Below are 18,938 nucleotides of genomic sequence, written 5' to 3' on the forward strand. Positions count from 1 at the left end.
GGCAAACACCATCTCTGATGTTTGTATATTATCATAACAGAGCTGTTTGGTTTTTGGTAGAATTGATTTGCAACATACTGTTTCAGTAGTGCCTCAGTATGGCCAGGTGCAGTTTTTTTACTGTGATGATACATAGATCAATGGTGGACGTTGCTATGCACTTTTTGGTTTTGCTGGGTTGCTCTGAGCAACTGTTATTTATGAGGTTACACAGAATGATCATGCTTAGCAGATCATGCAATAGATATGGGTTTCTTTGTTTATTTGTTAATCAAGAAAGCTACTAGTTATAGCTTGGAAGTCTTTTTATGCACTGACAGGTCATCAGGATCTGGTTATAAGGACTGTTTGATCCAAAGCAGACTTCATAATTTCTGTGCTGCAGAAACAGATGTTCCTGATGGTTTTTTTTTTCAATTGAGTCTGATGTTTATGTTCTTAGACTTATGTGTGAAAGGATCCTACTGTTCTTAGTGCCTGACCTCTTTCCAAGTGCTCAGAATGAAGAGTTCACTCATTAGTTTACTTTTTTTTTTAATGGTGTGAGAAGTGTAGAGTTGAGATTTCTATAATGCTAGTAAACTGTTTTGCTTAGTACATGCTTTTATCTTTCACCTCTTGAACCAGGTTCATCAGCACCAAGACAGGGGTGAGACCTTTCAATGCCAGCTATGCCCTTTTACCTCCTCCCGCCACTTCAGCCTGAAACTCCATATGCGTTGCCATCAACATTTCCTCAGGACAGAATCCAAAGTGAAGGAGGAAATAACAGAAACTGAGGTGAAGGGGTCACCACAGCTAAACAGTGACTCCTGCCCGGGACCACAGAGGGAAGGAGGTGGACCTGACCTTACGGGATCAGCATCTGTATCTAAAACACCTGATGTGGCTGGGCAGCCTAGTGGAGGTATTCCACCTTTGCTAGTGAAGGAAGAGCCCAAAGACGACAATGGCATCTCAGCTGCACCTTTTGCTCTTAGCACTATTGACAGAGCCCCCAACAACACAAAACTGAAAGACTCCTCTGACTTTGTGGCCAATACAGCATCAGCACTATTCAGCCAAGACATCTCTGTCAAGATGGCATCAGATTTTCTTATGAAGCTGTCAGGTAATTGAGCAGCAAGTGGCAGCATCAGCTGCTCCTTTATGGGTTAAGAAACACTTTGCCTTGGGTTTGCTAAGTCATGGAATTGCAGGGAGAAAAACATTGCAACTTCTTGTAATTTCTTGGGTTTTTGAAAAGGAGAGGTACATGATGGAGGGAAGAAGGGAAACAGTGGGAGAAGAGAGGGACTTTGCTGTTTAATTGCTGGGATTGGGAGTAAGAACTCTTTAGTCAGGCTTTCATGTTCGTTGATAATTACCTTGGCAAATCTCATTTGATGTGCTTTTCAGGTGTGCAGAATACCTGTAGTTCTGGTGTGAAATCACTGAGGGTCACAAGTGCCCAGCATTTAAGTTTTCTGCTTTTGTTCATCTTTTAAATAGGGCCAATAAAATATTGTTCACCTTCCTTTCAGAGTAGTATTTGAGTCTAACTAGTAAATACCTGTGAAATATGACTGCATTTTTTGATTATTAACACTCAAGAAAAAGTAGCCATAGAGATTCATGAACAGCTTGTTTTGGTTTTACTATTTTAATTGAAATCCATACGAAATGCAAAGCTTATGTTGCCTTTTCTTTCACTGTCAGGTTGGTGCTCTAAGAATGATATTCATATGTGAGACTCTGAAGTGGAGGATGTGTTTAGGGTGAATCTATTATATTTTATCTGCTCTTTTATTGATTTGACTATATACTTCAGGATTGTGGACATGCTGGGCGAGTGTTCTATACTAAATGTTTTCAAAATTGGCCTTTAATTTTTAAAAGGAGAGAAGTCTAAAGAGGAAAAATGTGACTGAAGAACTCCTGTTTCACAAGGAGATGGCAGTCCCTATGGCAAGTTTTCAATTTTGGAGGTAGAAGATACACTTCTCAATAAAGAGTAGTTGGTCACCTTATTCCTTTAAACAGAATCTAAGATGCATTTTGGCAAATTTTACTCTCAGGTAAACTAAAGAATTAGCTCTGTCTTAATGCCATTGCCTTGGTGAAACTTTAGCCATTTATTCTGGAAAAGCTTGCTGTCCTCATCTGCCCAGACCTTTATACCTCTAGGATCACAGTTCTGTGTGGAATCAAGTAGAATGGGCAAACACTTCAAGCCTGAGACTTCATGGAACCAGCCAGGAAGATGGGAAAGAGCTGAGGACAAGTAAAAGAGGTGGAACGGCTGACACAAATGGTTTGCTGTGAGGGTTGGAATAGGCCACAGAAGCCTCCCCTTTAAAATAGAAAACCTGTTGATATAACTTATTATTATTACCCAAAAAAAGTGAGCAAGGATGAGCCTGTTCTGATTTGCTTGTACATTTCTTTAATTGAGTTTCAAATTTGGACTGTATATGAAATCCATTTTTCATATTTTCTGACAGCTGTCCTATATACGTTGTTGTTCTGATGTCTGTCTTAAATTTGGGTTGTTGTGCACTAAGTGGCTCAACACATCAGCTGTACTGACCTGTAGATGGTAGTGCTCACGGTGGCTGCATGTAGCAGGAATAGAGGAGAAAGCAGGAGATGGGGGGAAAAGCCTGAAAGCTGAGAAAACACAGCATTTTGATTTGTTGGTTTTCATGTAGCAGTTGATGGGGAGCTGTTTACAGTTTGGCAGACGGTCATGTTTTCAGTGTCTGATCTATTGGCATCAGAAAAAGGATACAAATGTACATTATTCATGCAAAAGTCCTATGCAGTTATTTTATGATGACTTACTAAAGGTCTTGAAACCTGACTTGTATGCACTGTTACCTAGCAACATGTTATAAAGTCACTGGGGGAGTGAGATGTATCTGCAATTTTGTATGTGTGCATATTTGGATGAAAATGCACTGCCAGTCACCAAGTTTACTAAGCAAGAAGAGCAGTGTTAGAAGGAAAGGCATTTCTTTTCTCTTGAGATTTATATTGTGTTATATACATTTAACTCATGCTTTCTTCCATACAGTGTGCATTAATTTAGAGCAGAAGTAATTCTTTTTAGCGAGTTGGCTAGGTATTAGCTGCATTTTTTGACTGCTTTCTGTGCTGAACCAAGTTCCTTTGAGTGATTTCATTATTACAACACTCTCATTAGACCCATCAGAACTTCAATCATTGGCCCTACCTTTTCACTGATATAAATCTTTTGACGTCTCAGATCATATATGCCAATTGTAACAGCCAGCACAGATTTGTCAAGACCAAATTATGTCAAAAAAATTTAATTTTCTTCTCTGACAGGCCTTGTGGCTAAGAAGGAAGCAGTAGATAGATATATGGACTTTTAAAATTTGGCATTTATTTTTATTGAATATTGATGGTTTAAATGAGCATTTATTTTTGCTTGCCAGTGTTTATTGCTCCTCTTGTTCTTGGTTGGTGTTAGTTTGTATGCCTCCAGTTTCATGGGAGACCTCAGGGCTGGTTGTTTTTTATTTTAATGCAGTTTCAGCCTCTTCTTTTTCCCAGCTTTAGTCTCAGGGGAGTGTTCCCCCCTCTTGAGACCTAAGAGTTACAGTTTCCAAGAATTTAACTGGCGCACCTAGGGTGAAAGATAGTACAGAATCGAGGTTTATTAACTGTTACTAATTTTAAAATTGAATCCTTGACTCCTAGCATTTTACTGATTTTGCAATGCATTAACTTTCTAGTCTAGATGAAGTGGATATCAGGTGGCTGGAAAACAGTACGTTGAAAGTAGTTCGCAGTCAAAAGCAAAGAGTCACAATCAGAAGAGATCTGCAAAAAATGTGCAGCTTTTCAACAAACACTCAACACAAATCCAAAACCAGGAACAACTGGTTAGGTAACAGTTCTGTGGGAAAGGGACAGGAGTTAACAATGTCACACTGGCGTGAAAAAAGCAGTTGTTGTACTGGGATGTATACAGAGAGAAACAGCCTCAAAAAAAAAGGGGAAACAGTCCTGCTCTTCTCAGTTGTGCTCAAGTCCAAGGTTTTGGTGCTATAGTTTATGAAGAGCGTGGACAGTTGGAAAGACTTCAAAGGAGAGCAGCAGAAGTGAGTGGAAATTTAGAAAACATCCGGTGAGAATGGATAAAAGGCAGTGAGGTTGTGAAGCCTGTAGGGAAGACTAAGGAGAGTCATTAATAAGCCTTAATGCTTTAAAAAATCTGTCACAGGGGGAAGGAAATAATCTCTTGGTTATTCATCGTAATTAGGACCAAAAATAACAGGTTTGTGTTGCTGTAGGGTTTAAGCTGGCATTAGGAAAATCTTTCCAAAAGTTGAAGTAGCTAAACCTCTATGATGGTTTGGCTGAAGTGATTGCGGCATCTCTGCCACTGGAGAATTTTTAAAACAGGTTAGACTACCTGTCAGGTATGGTTGATCACATATCAGGCAGTAGGATGGACTAGTTCTGTGTATTTCAGTGAACCATAGGACATCAAAAACAGTTGCGAGAAATTTCAGCTGAACAGAACCGAGCAGCAAGTAGTAGAGAAGCAAAGTGGTGAAAAATAGATGTCGAAAGTTAGACCTGGTTTCAAGTGGGCTGGAGATTGTGATGAGACTGCTCAAAACAGCCTCTGATTTTTTTCAGAAAGGCTTAGGGGAGCTTAAGATTTAAAGAGGTTGAGAAATACTGGTGTGGGTGACCTTTCAAGATTCCTTCAGCCCTAATTCTATGCCATTGCTTGCCAGAAAGATTTTTATTTACATGTTTTGTGGAGTAAGCATAACACACATCACCAAATCCAAATGTAAATCTAAAAATAAGAACAAATCTTGAAATTGTTTCCAAGTTCTGTTCTCTAGGTCCTAGTTTAAGGTAGGAAATTAAAAAAGTTCTCTGAAATTTTATTTAAATTTGGAAAGCTTTATTGTTTGTAAAGACAGATAACTCCTAACATACAAAAAGAAGAATATTTAAGCATGGGCATGATTTTACCTTCAAATCTTGCCCCTCTTATTTCAGTAGCAATGCTTGTATGCTTTAAGTAGTCTGAGTACTTTGCTGGATCAGTCCTTTGCCAGAATGTTTTCTTCCCTCTCTCCGTTAATTCCACGCTGGAACTTTGTAACTGCATTCATATCTTAATTTGAAGAATATTTGCTTTTTCTGTTCAAAGGTTTCAGTGGCAGATGTTATACAACACATTTCTTTAAATACTGATGTCCTCTGACCCACTTCTAAGGCTTGTTTTCTTTTTAATAAAAACCAGCTTTCACAGTGATCCAAATTACGATGGCCGGTGTACTCTAGTGAAGTTATTACTGTGCCTATGTTATGTGCTGCAGTTGCTTTTCATAACGTTCGAAAATAAATGAATCCCATCAAAATGAATAGGATTCTTGCACTATTGATCTCAAAGGAATTCTCTATGGATACAGTAATTGTAAAGCATACTTCATCGCTGGCCTCTCTCCCCCAGCTCTCGGTGTTCACCAAGCGCGGTACTCAAGAAAGCACGTCTCTTCATCTTGTGATGATGTATATTACCAAGTGTGCCCTGCTTCCGCAGTTCTTTTTATGTTCCCCAAGTTACTCGCATGGAAAAAAATTAAAATAGAGAGGAGGAAGGAAAGATAATGTGCTGAGAGTTTGGGGCTGGCCATGCTAAACAAATGAGAAACTAGATTTTCTCCCAGTTTAGCTCACATCTGCTGTGAAGAGTGAAATCTCTATTTTGGAAAATAATGCCACCATGGTATTTTGGTGATTTTCCAAAGTACTTGGACTTTACATTCATGTTCTATTAACTGATTCCATTAATGGAATAATGAAGTAGTAAATCATCAGATAGGTACATTCAAAACATTAGTAGATAAGCTAAGTAATCACTTAGATTATTTGTTCTGTTTGGCTTTTTAAAATTACCACATTCACTAAACGTAACACAAGTAATTTGAAATGTTTTATCATATGCCATTGATATTATTGAACTGACTGGCTTGAACTCTTCAAACAGCTATTTTTAATAAAATAAAAGCATGTCCAATTAAATTGTCATAATTGATGTATTTGTGTAGCAAGTTCCAAAGAAAAGACTGTACTGCCTATATTTAGGATTCACAGTTTATGCCAGAATGTAAAATTTTGATTAGGATATGTAAGCGCACAGGACTAGCAATTAGTGAGCCCTATCCTTAATAAAAAAATATTGTAAATTCCATAATGCTGCTGTCAGTGTAAATACCCCTGATGTCATCAAGATCTCTCTTTGAAGTGTCTCTCCAGATTCACATTTTCATAATTTCCATATAGACCTTTAATTTAAAATAAAACTGGAAAAGGACAATAGCACGGCTAATTAAAACCTGGGCAAATAAAAGGTTTTACTAATGTTTGCCACTGATCTATCACCACCTTTATAATCTCTTTTCAGCGACTGCTACTCTTACATTCACAATTTCCCTATACCCTTAAGATCATACCCCTCATGTTTTACACTTTGAAGGAATATGTAGAATTTAGCGAGATAAAGTGGTGTAGACTCTAGTCTAATTCAGTCATTTAAAATGCGGGATAACACATGCTTTTTTGTGTACACAGCCCAATGCGACTTAAAAGAAAGCATGAATGTGGTTCTGGACCAGCTCTGTCCTTTAATATCTACACATACTCTTATACTTGAACAATAAAACTAGACTGGACTGATGGCTCTTTTGCTTCCCTGATCACACCATTAGTCTGGGCAGAAGTCCTAACTCACAAGCCTTTCTGTCACGTCTATCCAAAATGGGAATTGAAAACATTGTTAGTTCAATCATCTCTGATTGTTTGTTTTGCTTTTTGTTTTCTTAAACAAATATGAAGGTCAATCTGGTGGTGCTTCTCTCATTCTCTGTTTCTGTTCCTTTGTAGAGAGAAATTTCCATATTGAAAACAATTCTTTCCTATCAGCCACAAATTTCCCTTTGCTCCTTTCACTCTCTGCTCCCTTTTTTCTCCTACTTTTGCAGAATTTTTACCTGTAGTTTTAGTTTTACCTCGAAAGGAGAAGATGGTCTTGGCAGATATTACAGCCCTCTTTAGCCAGTGGGACTTTGGCTGTGTAACAGACATCCTGGGGCATGGGGTATGTGTGGTCTTACTGGTGCCTTAGGAATTTGCCAAATTCTTCCATTCCACTTGAACTAGAACATTTTAAAATTTTAAGGGAACAGTGGCAGGACCAGGCATTCTCCAGTCCTGTGTTTCATTTTGCTTTACTACATGTAGCTCCTTAAATGCAAAGCAGCTTTATAGAAGATTGGGGTAGTTAGCTGGCCTTTTCTTAACCTCTGCTTGCACATTTTTAGCATACTTATGCAAGGCGGTTTGGGAGGCCTCATATTTTAAGTGGTCCCTGGAAGCCCTAAGACAAGTCTTAGCATCATCATAGTGCTCATGATCATCTGTTCTGCTACTTTGATAGAAAGAATTTTTTTAATGCTGAGTGGCCTTGAGTCATAGGTAGCGTCGATAGTGCCAATCCTCTTCCTTGGAGCCCTATATGTTGTTTTATTTGGCTGAGGGCAGAGCAAAGGACTTTGAAAATGAAGTGTAACTGAGTTAGCACTCTAGGGAGGGTTAGGTAACATAAGGTGCTCTGGGGCAGATTAATACTCCAGGGCAAAAGGCACTAAAAAGAAATGAGAGACCAGCTAGACTGTCCTGCTAGAAGAACAGTATTTCTCCTTTTGCACCATTTACAGTGTAGACAGCCTCTATGCTTAATAAGTTGAAAATAATTTATCAGCTCAATGGGATTTTAGTCTGGAGATTCTCCAACAGGATCCAATTGCATAGATTTTTCCTGCAAAGCAATTAACTCACAGGTGGTTTCTTTAGCAGTGTTGGTACCCCTTACTCAGTTCAGGAATGTCATCAAATATAAGCCATAGCCTCCCATGTAGAATGTCTGACTGTAGAATGCCCCTGTAGAATGACTAGACACAGCTCACAGTTTACCGCCTGGAATGATATGCTCCCCATGTGGTTCAGGTGCTCTAGCTCCAGCAGGACCTGGATAAAACACTGTCCTTTTGTCCTCAGGTAGAAGTCATGCCGTGGTTCTTTTGCCACAGTGGCTCTGAGGAGAATCACAAAAGGAGGTTTTCCTGCAAGACCTCAAGGAGACCAGTTCAATATGCGGTGCATTTTGGAGTGTGTCCTCATTTGCCCCTTTTCCCTCAGCCATGACTGGGCTGCGCTCTCTCATCTTTGTAGCTGTAGTCAAGCATAAATTGTAAAATAGCGTACTCTGGTGTTTTCATCACAGTTTTCACCCAGACTCTGTAGGTGATTTTTTGTGTGGCCTCTTTTGTGGTAGCATTTTTGTTGTGGGTTTTTTTTATACTTTTAATTTTTTATTTTTTATTTTAATTATTTCTCATATTCTTTGCTTGGACAGATGGAGCAGTGAACAAGAACTTGCTCATTGTGACTTGTAACATTGGGCTTAGCTTGAAGCCCGTTTTTCCTCTTTCAATTATAAACATTTTGAGCATTTAGATATCCTCGTAAGTGGACTGATGCAGTTAGCAGCTTCTATCAGAGTGTTTCAGATCCGTGGCAGGTGCCCAAAGCTTTTCTCGTGGCATTTAGTAGTTTGCGGAAAGTGTATAACATTTATCATCCACTTTTGCTAAATGCATCAAATGATTCCAGTTGCCAGGAGGATAAAAGTCAGCAGTCTGGAATCTTCTTTGATCTGGGTTTGTTGTTGTTTTTTTTTCTGGATATGGAATGCAACAAATGGAGAATTATCAGTGCTGCTTGAGAGACTACTGCCTGTTGGTTGTGTTTGCTGGGTGGGTGGTGGGTTTTTTTCCTCTTTTCAAATTGAATTTAATTTTCCTCAAAATTAAATTGTTGGGGGTTTTGTATGCAGTCTGCAGGCAACACATCCTTCAGTCTGTTCTCATTGCAGTTCAGAATGAATGTAAATTAACTACAAATTAAGTATATGTATGTGTATCTATTTTTGTATGTAGATAGATGTTATACCTTCTGGGGAGTAATAATTTTGTAGTTCAAATATACTTTAATAGATTTCAACATCATCTTTTTAACCCTTGTCTAATTCTAATTTTTAAAAGATTCTACAGTCATAGGTTGTTTTAAAAACTGGCCTCAGACAACTTTTATTTCACTTATTTGCAATGTTTTTTCTTACATCTTTTTATTGTTTGCCCTAATATAACGAATGGATGTATCATAGTTGTTATTTCTCATGTGTTAGCAATTTTGCCCATAATTGTGGATCCAGGATGGGACAGAGGCAGGAGTGGTGGGAATTTTTGTTCATTGTGGAGTCATTTTTGGTTTGTTGTTTTTTTTTTTTATCTAGTTTTGTTGTGTGGATCTGAGAGACTGGGCATCCTCCCCCTTTTTTTCATTTGTACTTCTGTTTAGGCTTCATTTACATTGAAATCTGCTTTAGTATATTTCAAGAAAGAGCAAAAGCCCCATTAATTGGAGCAAACTGACCTAACAGTTTTCTGATTTTATTTGCATTTGTTTTCTGGGGGAGGAAAAGTTAGGTAAATAACTCTTCTATTTTTGTGATTTGCAGAGTGTGGTCAGTTCAAGGAACGTGCTGCCAGTTAATGAAAGCAATAAAGCCCTGTTTCTTTCCTAACTTATTAATTACATATTCTATTCAAAGTAAAGCAGCTAGAGTAGGCAGAACCAACAACATATGCAAGAACAGTAATCTGGGTTTCTTTCCGCGTTCATGTAATACTGCCAAATACACATCTTCAGGACTTCTTCTGGATTTTGGGACCCTGGCCATGTTTTATGTTTCTGATGTCTTGTAGACACACAGCGACAAACTGGCTATACAGATCTAATGAAAAGCTCATTTAGATTGTGGCTGGTATTGCGGTGGTAGATTTGTTGTCAACATAAGTTTTAGCGTTGTTACCCTGGATGGCAGTTTGGAAGTGTGAGGGACCAATCTTTTATAGCAGCATAGGCTGTCACAGCAGGAGAGCTAAAGTTTTTGGGGTAGGGAGAGAAAGGGAAAGTGAGATAGAGGAATTGATGCCTTGTTCAAGTCATTCTGGGTGTGTCACTGTCACGGAACTATTTAAACTCTGATGTGACTTACCTTGAATTTTCGGTTCTCTGAGCTGTTAGATCTTGGCTTCAACTCAGCAAATTTTGAGAATAACCTGGGATGTAGAACATAGAGGTGCTATTTGACATTGCCCTTGACTTGCTTCAAGCTGGCTGCTGCATTTTGGCTTGGTGATAAAGAGGGTTTAATAAATGCTAATTTCTTCCAAAATGCCCCTTTGATCCTCCTTCTTTTGGCAGGGGAATCCATAAGGCATCCACTGCTTCATACTAGAGCACCTGCCTCTGAACAAAGTACCTAGTTTAAGGCTGTGATATTATATCAATTCTGTTACAGTGATTCTGTTTCTGTATGGATGTTTTTACGTTGTTCTTAACCCGGCTTATAATGGGCCACTGTGTGAGGTTGCAAATTTATTATGAAGTATGTATGTGAGTTTAATATTACCTCTCTATTTTAAATGGTGAAAATGTATGCTGGCTTGGTCTATAGTGCTTCCTCTTCCTGGTTTATTTTCTGCCCTGGTTCCTGGAAAGAAACATAGCTGGCTTCACAGGTTAGTGATTTTTCTCAGTGGGTCATCTCAGATTCATGTTTCCCTCCTTTTCTGGAACGATGTGAATTAATGCCTTCTTGAAATGAAGAAACTCAAAAGATGTTTTTGTCTGAAAGTTGAGGCAGAATGCACTGTATCAGTTGCACTCAGCTCCTGTTGGAGGTATTTTTCATATCAGTAGCAGCTAGTGACGTGTTTTAAAAAAGAAGGAATGCAGAATGCAGTGTGACGTAGAAAGTTTGGCTCTTTTTTGTATTATAGGATTATGTAGTGGCTTTAAATATAATTAAAAAAATAATTTAGGGTTGATGTCTCAGGGAGATGGGGAGCACTTCACAGTGGGATGCAAGAATTCGGATTCGTTAGGAATCAGATCTCAGAGGAACCGCTGAGAAGGAGAATGACTGAGGAAATAAGCCAGGAAAGTGAGGAGCTGGAGAGTAGGTAAGAAGGTGTGAAGCAGAGGAGAAAGTAGACTAAGGACTTAAGCAGGTGAATGTTGCAGATTCCGTTGTGTTGATTTGAGTTGTTAGTACCCTGCCCCTTCAGCTGGATATTACCATCCCTGTGAAAGGCCAGTTCCTCATCTTCTAAGGCCAGTTCCTCATCTTCTCTTGTTCACGCAACAGATTTTTAAAACAAACAGCTCTCTGCAGCAGGCAATGTGCGTTGGCTTCTAAGGCCATGCTGCCACCTGTGAAAGGGGTGGTGGGGTACACCCTTCATGGGATCTGAGAGAGATTTGACAAGAGCTTGTTTGCAAGAGTCTTGAAGGTAGGCAGGGGACTGTCATGTAGAAGGAGGAAAACATGTAGGAAAGGTAGTAGGTAATGAGGTAAATTGGGAGAGAGCTTAGAGAGATAACAAAATGGAGATGATGCTTTCATACTTGTGGAAACAGAGGTTTAGAGAGGTGAGAAAGGTGTAAACTCATTGAAGTTTGGGGCACTGAGCAAGTAATTTGTTGGGTGTTACTGGGAAGTAAAAGTGAAATTTTGAAGAAGAAAAAGCCACTAAGAGACAGGGAAGGAAGTATCTCTCTATGGTCAAACATAAAGAATCGTAAGAAGAGCTGCTAGAAAATAGTGCAACTTTAGCCTCCTGTTTGTCGTGCAGTCTGCCTGTGGATTTATATTGCTTGGGTTTGGAAATATTCTTTAAGCACTCTTGCTTTTATCCATTCAACCAAACACAGTGCAAAGGATCTACTGCTGTGAAAGAGTATTGGAAGGACTGTTGGAGAACAACATTGTTCAGAGAGGAGATCTCAAGCAGCCCAAGGTCTTTGCACACTTCTCTGAGGCTGTGCATCTGCTTACATAGAGTATTTGAAAGAATTATTTTAACTTGTATCTTTCTTCTTTGTGGATTTATGACCTGGAACAGGTTTGCTTTAATAGCATCTTCCAGTGCAAAGCCATCTTCTGAAAATCCCTCTGACCCTCTTTCTTAACAAATACCAACTTTCGGGACCTAAGAATTTGCTGTATTTTCTCTTTTACTTCCTCTTAGGTTTCCTATCTTTCTACTTTTCAACTCTTGCCTCTTTTCCGTGCTCTAAGAACTCACATTTACCCATATGTGAAATGATGTCTTAAACTTCCATCAAGCTTGTAAAAGAGATGCAAACCAGTGACCAGAGAAATGCTTTTAGAAGGAGCAGGGGCAAAAAAGTAAGAGGAGAAGGATGGTTTCTTAAGCTCTAATACATGCAGTTTTTGTGCTTCAAAGCTGTGCCTTTGTACAAAAGATGCGAAGTTTGTTTTACCTCTCGAGGCATCTTTGAATACTGTTTGACATGCTTGCTTCCAGTACCTGTTCTAGCATTTCTCAGGGTACGTTTTCCTCCTGTTACTAGCTGCTCTATGGTTATATATTGCATACCTCATTAGGTCTCACTTCTTTCCTTCTCTTGACAGCTGCAAATCAAAAAGAGCCCTTAACTCCTAAATTTAAAGTGAAAGAGGAGCCTAAGGATGAAGAAGCTGCAAGTTCAGCCTTGCCTCAGTCCAGCTATGTGTTCAGCCAGGAATCCGAACCCTCAGCTCCAAACGTCCCTGAGGAGAAACTCAAGCCACAGGAAGTGCAGGCAAACATGATGAGGCAGGACATGTCAGTCAAGGCAGCATCCGAGCTCCTCATGAAACTCTCAGGTAGATATTTAATTTAATGAATGCTCAACTTCTTAATTATTCTTTTTTTGTATGTGCTAACAGGATTACCTTGTAGAGGGGATGTTTAGCTTCAGTAACAAGTGAAAGAATAATTGAAAAGTTCTGTCTTTCATATATAAGCTTCATATATAAGATATCTCAGTTTGGTCTGTTGCTGTAGTATCTAATTATCTGTGCTGTCATCTTCAGATTAATGACTATGGAATAAGTCAAAAGAAATGATGCCTTAAAGCTTTTAGATGTTGCAATTTTTGAAACGTACGAAAACATGTTAACACCAATTTGTTCACATGTCACTTCATTAGCATCATAAGAATGTGTCTGTGCTGAACCATATCTGATACAGCTTTGTAAATAGTGGCTTTTAAAGCCTTTTATTTTTTCCGAGAGTATCTTATACTCAAAATTATAAGATACACTTGTCAAAAAAATAATGTAAACTGAGCCAGCTTTCTGCTGTTAGGGAGACAACTTGAACTTGCCTACATTGCCTGAGTGATACGTGCATCCTTCTGCCAGACCAGTGGATGGTATGCATGTGTATACACATATGTACAGTTACAGCTGGAGAGAGTCTAATAAAAATGTGTGTTCTGCTAATTATGCTTTCTCTAACTGTCAAAATTGAGGTTTCACTTTAAGGGAAGGTAAAAGGGTTGAATTCTACCTGCTGGGAGCCAGTGAAGTGAATGACAAAGAGGCTTTGAACTTCTAATAGACTTCAATTTTTAGGACCAAGATGTGAAAGTCAGTCTGGGACGTTGGGTTTTGTACTTCTGCACCTAAACTGGATGAGTTAGATTTTAAGACTTCTCCAAAACTGGACAAGACTTATTTTTTTAAGTATGCAAAAGTCACACAAGAGGTGTCAGTAGAAATGCTTACAAGTCTATAACTTCTGAGATCACTGCCAAGCCTATCTGAAATTATTTGACTTATTCAGATACTCTCAACATTGAATTTGTGCTCCAGTTTATACCAAAAGACGTTAACTGACTAGGATCTCCCCCATAAATTCTAGCATGTAATTAATTCACTCCTGTTCACACCTGCAAGCTTTAGTTTGAAGAAGAATTTGACTAATTGATCTATCTTCTGTGTTAATGGTGCAAAAAAAGGGCTTCCCAGGTACAAAAGCTAATCAAAGCAGTTTACCAATTTTTCTCAGACTCCCAAATACAAAACATTTGGTTGTTGATAGAGTGTGCTGTTGCTGCTGGTAACTGGTTTGAATATGGTGTTGGGTAACAGAGCTATACAGCCTAATTAATATTAACATGTGACTTTATTTTTCTTGGGGCATATAAATTCATATAACCATTTTCATACAGAAAGAGCTCTGTAAATTAAAGATTTCCCAAGTACTTCAGAGACACTAGCAATCTTGACTGTGAATCTTGAACTCAACACTAACAGGCTGTGTTCAAATAGTTTTATAGCAGGCTATTGTATTAGAATATTTGTGCCTTAAATATCTGTTTATATGAGTGAAATCTCACGGATATAAAATCTTGATCAAGTCTCCAGTCACTTCTGCTGTGAACTCCCAGTCTTTAAAGTTTGTAGTAACAAATACGCCGGTTTAACGTTTTGCTTATGATCTCTTCGTGATGGGGCAGTTTTTGCTGATAGTGGTCTTTTTTGGTTAATCTGTAGGTAGAATTACTCTAGGATTTACTCTGTGAGTATTGCCGCAGTTGGTATTCCTGAATCAGCCAGTGGGTGGGGTAATACTAAATTTATCACATACACTATTTTCGACTTGCACTTTCCTCAATTACCTTCTAAGGCAGAAACTACAAAGGAGAAAAAAAATAATGTACAGTTTAATGTAGGGGAAATATAAGAGGAATATCTAAGATCAATAGCCTTGTTAGTGTTTTCTTTAATGTTGACTCTTATCTGATAGGATACTCTGAGATCACTATTAACTTCCAATCTTATCTTAAACAATTCTGTACTCTGTTTTTGGTAATTTTGAACTTCAACAATTAAACCACTTCTTCAGAATAAAGTGAAAATAAGAAAAAACTTCCTCTTTTTTTCCTGGTAATGGAAGGAGGAGGAAAAAAAAACAGAAAAAGGAAAGGAATGAGTATGTCTGGATGTTCCTGTTTCCTGTCTGTGGGAAATCTTTAGTCAAGTGTCATTATTAGATTTGATATATAATTGGGTTTAAGTCAAGCCCTTCCGGGCTTTATATATTCTTGGTAAAGACTGAATGGATTACATCTTTGTTTTGTTATTTTCACTTCCGTCTGTGTAGTACTAATTACCAAAACCTGCACTTCATACAAATTCAGCAAGGGATTTCCAACTTTGTAGTATTTTGCTTTCTGCATTCCTGACGTACATGCCTCTCTTAGCCCTGAGCAATAGTATGGCCAATTGTTGCAGCCTCCTGGGAGCCTCTTGAGATATAGGTATAGACCTTACTGTCTCCTTTCATATGAAAGGTACACTGGCTTAAATTTTTCACTGGGAAGTCTCTTTTCCCAAACAGAGATGCTGTGTTGCTTCCTACCTCTTAGCTGAGCTGGTACCGTGTAGTGGGAGGCCTTTCCAGCTCTGGAGGCTAATTGGAGCTGGTGGACTAAGAAAAAACTTACTGCAAATCACCAGCCCCATTAATGGATTGACTTGTCAGCCACTCAGAAACTACTCTAAAGCTCAGAAAAGTTAGAAGAATAATTATATTTTATTGTAGTAGAGCATTAACAGAACATTTACTAGTTTTTGCTGTAGAGGCAGATGTACAGAAGCGAGATAAAATCAACTACAGGTGTCTATTTTAGCTCTACTACACAAGGCACACTCATTTCTCATTAAGCTAAGAAGTTGTCAGGACACTTGTGTGCTTCTAGCAGCACACAACCAGTGTTTAAGATCAGTCCCTTAATCTACATATAACTTTGTTGGAGTTGGACCATATTTGGAGATACAGTGCCCTTTTATACCATTTCTTTCTCCCTTGTGTGTTCCACTTGGATACAGATCTTCTACCTCACAGTTTACCAGCTTGATGCCTAGTCGCACAAAGGATTATTCAAGCTAGGAACACTAATGTCTCTTGGACATATCTAGGCAGAATCCACTTCCATCCAGATAGTCAAAACTTCCTAACAACTGATTCGCTATTTAAAAATAATTGAAATGCCTTTTCAGAAGAAATGGCATCTGGGGGTTAACAGGCAAAGTTTCAGCCTCTGTGCAGACTTTTAACCTACATTTTACAGAAGAACATAAAATGTCTGCCATGATTTATACAAATATACAAAGGTGAGCTGTGAATTTTGTCCATTAGTAAGTCTTGACTGAGACTAGATCCAATAGTAAGCAAACAAATTTGAGGAGATAGTCAAGTGGGGCAAATCGCTCTTTTCTCTGATTGGAAGTGTGCCATCCCTGCAAGATTTTAAATTCCTATTAAATGTTACACAAAATCACTTACAAGAAAAGTAAGTAATGTATTTCAAATACACTGAACCAGTTTTCTGCATTCTTACCAGTTCTTTTTCATGGAAAAGCTAATTTATTTCTCAAAATGTTTAATTAAGAGGTGCACCCAGTGATCTCTGGTCAGTTTTATACACTCAGTCATGTAACTGAAAGGTAGGTTTCAGAGGAGAATAAAATTTAAAATAAATGTTTGCATTTACATGCTAATGTTTGAGTCTAAAAACTAATTTTCTGTTGAAATAGTTATGCTGCTAATATGTTTTGAGAATATATTACCTTTCAGAAGCACATAGTATTTTTCCTTCTCGTCCAAAAATGAATACATAGCTGGAGGTGTACAAAATCTATTCCAGATACTAGTATTTTGTAAGTAATATTTTACCCTGGTGCCTTGAACTATGACATTAGTATGTCCCTGCCTTTCCTAGAAATATTGTCTAAATCACATTTGCCTTTGTTTCAGCTATATTTTTATTTGTGAAATGTAGTAATTTTGCATTTCAGTAGCAACTCGGGTTATTTTCTTCCTCTTTTTTTTTTTTTTGGTGGATCAGTTCCCCATGTACTGCACATATCCTTCTTATCACTAGCAAATGCATGACCCTTGTACTAGTCAGTTCCTTTGGATTTTTTCAACTTCAATCCTTGGGTCACACAATGCTTCTTGTAATACACCAATTCCCCAGGATCAACATATGTCATAATTTTAGGTTAGCAGCGGAGACAGTTAGTGCATACTTACTTTTTGTGCCAAGGTCATGCCGCATACAATTGATTCGAAAAGCATTTTTGATCAACTTCATTTATTATCACCTAGTTATAGGACGATTCCTCTTTCATCACAATGGGTTATTATGGGAGGTTGATGTTTTTGTTTTCCTTTTTTGATTGTTTGACCACTTGAAGATATTTATGCTAATTTCCTATTTTGTGCCTTGTAGTTTGGATGGGTTTTTTTGACACTATATCTTACACTTAACTGAAACCATATGGATTAGAACTTCTATTTGAAAGCAGAAGGAAAAAGGAAAAATATGAGAGTACAATTCTAGCATAAGATGAAGGCCAAAACACCTCAATGCTACTCCCATTCCTAAAATGGCACATTGTGTGTTAGGGCACAGTGAGGTGAAGGACTAAAGCCTGAGAAGGCTTTAAATTAGCTCGTACCAAAACGAGTCCAGTCACAAAAACATAGGCTACCAGAGGAACAAAATAATAATATCAGCTTAAAAAATTTGCTAAGTGTGCTATCTATGGGTGTGTAGCTGGACACCTGGTGTCAGATCTATCTCATTTTAAGGCTTGGGTGGCTTTATGTGTGGCTGTCATCAGCAATGGGAACTGACAACAAAAATGAATCCATGGCTAGTAAGCTATTATTCTTAGCAGTCACAAAATCTTTCCAGGTTTAGTAGGTCACAGTGGCAGTCTTTTGGTTTATTGTTACTATGGTGAAGAAAAAAAGTACATTGCTACATTCTTTGAGTGAGGTGGGGGACAGAAAAACTAACCTTCCTATATATTTATTTTTCATACCTTCATGGACTGTTCTGGGAAGTGCCTGGAGGGAGCCAGGCTGCTGTCTTTGGAGATAGCTCTTGTCAGGACCTCGTAAGATTCTCTACACCTAGATTGCAGGGGAGCTGTCAAGCATGCTTTCATCCCTGCTTAGAGAGCCTTAATGATGGGCAGCGGAGTGAAAATACAGGCAAGTCTTCTGTTCCTTGGTCTCTAAATTGCTCATTATATAGCTCTGGGCAGCAGCAGGCGCTTCTGTAGAAGCCCATAAAAGCACACAATACAAGATATAACTTTCTCTTGATGGCGACTAGAGATGTGACAAGTCACATCACCAGATTAAATCCCTCTACTAGCCAAGTGGCTTTGGTGTTTGTTTGTGTTTGGTTTTTTAACCAACAGAAATGTTGATTGTGAATGGTTAGAGTGAAGCTGTGTTTAATTACAGTGCAGGAGAAGATACAAGTTTCTAGACCAGCTACATGTATTATTGCGATATGTCAGGTTCCAAATTTTTTTTCAAGATTTTGAGACTCTCCTGCCAGTGCTGCGATATGTGAAGTTGGTATCAGGCCATGATATGTTCATTCAGTTTAATAAGCTTTTCCATGACATCTGCACAATAACAAAATCCCAGAAGAACTCAACTAGTAATGACTTCTTACCTGTTGAGGGGGTTTGCCATGTTTCATGACAACATTAATGTCTAAACCCCAAAGCAGGAAAAAATATGAAAAAAATATGAAAAAATACTGCCTATTCACAGGAAAAGTATAGGGTGGGAAGTCTGCAAAGTCTAAGGTTTTCTTTCCTCTATAGATGTTTAAAAAAGTCACAAAACAACAAAAATCAGAGAAACACAATTACCTTGTAATGGAGCCTAGCTTTTAGTTCAGTAGATGCTTTGCTATACCTTTAAATTATTGCAATTAATCTTCTTCCTTTTTTTCTGTGTCAGGGTAATCTTGACATTTAATGAAAAGCATGTTAATTAAAAAAAATAGATTTGAGAAATAAGAAATTTGTTCAAATGTGCTTCTTTTGGTGTTCTGGATTTATTTTATTTTATTTTATTTTATTTTATTTTATTTTATTTTATTTTATT

General features: G+C 38.1%; 1 protein-coding gene across 1 annotated transcript in view; it reads left to right on the forward strand.

Moving 5' to 3' along the window:
- Positions 1–627: 627 nt before the first annotated feature.
- LOC104275717 (zinc finger protein 827-like) overlaps positions 628–18,938 on the forward strand; it is a gene marked incomplete at its 5' end in the record, with an annotated part of 61,475 nt that continues 43,164 nt past the window's right edge. The window contains 2 exons of the mRNA XM_009871752.1: positions 628–1,111; positions 12,599–12,832. Of these exons, the coding sequence (XP_009870054.1) occupies positions 628–1,111; positions 12,599–12,832 (718 nt within the window). The remainder of the gene's footprint in view (positions 1,112–12,598; positions 12,833–18,938) is intronic.

The sequence above is a fragment of the Apaloderma vittatum genome, unplaced genomic scaffold (genome assembly GCF_000703405.1).
Source record: "Apaloderma vittatum isolate BGI_N311 unplaced genomic scaffold, ASM70340v1 scaffold13486, whole genome shotgun sequence".
In the NCBI taxonomy this organism is placed as follows: Eukaryota; Metazoa; Chordata; class Aves; order Trogoniformes; family Trogonidae; genus Apaloderma; species Apaloderma vittatum.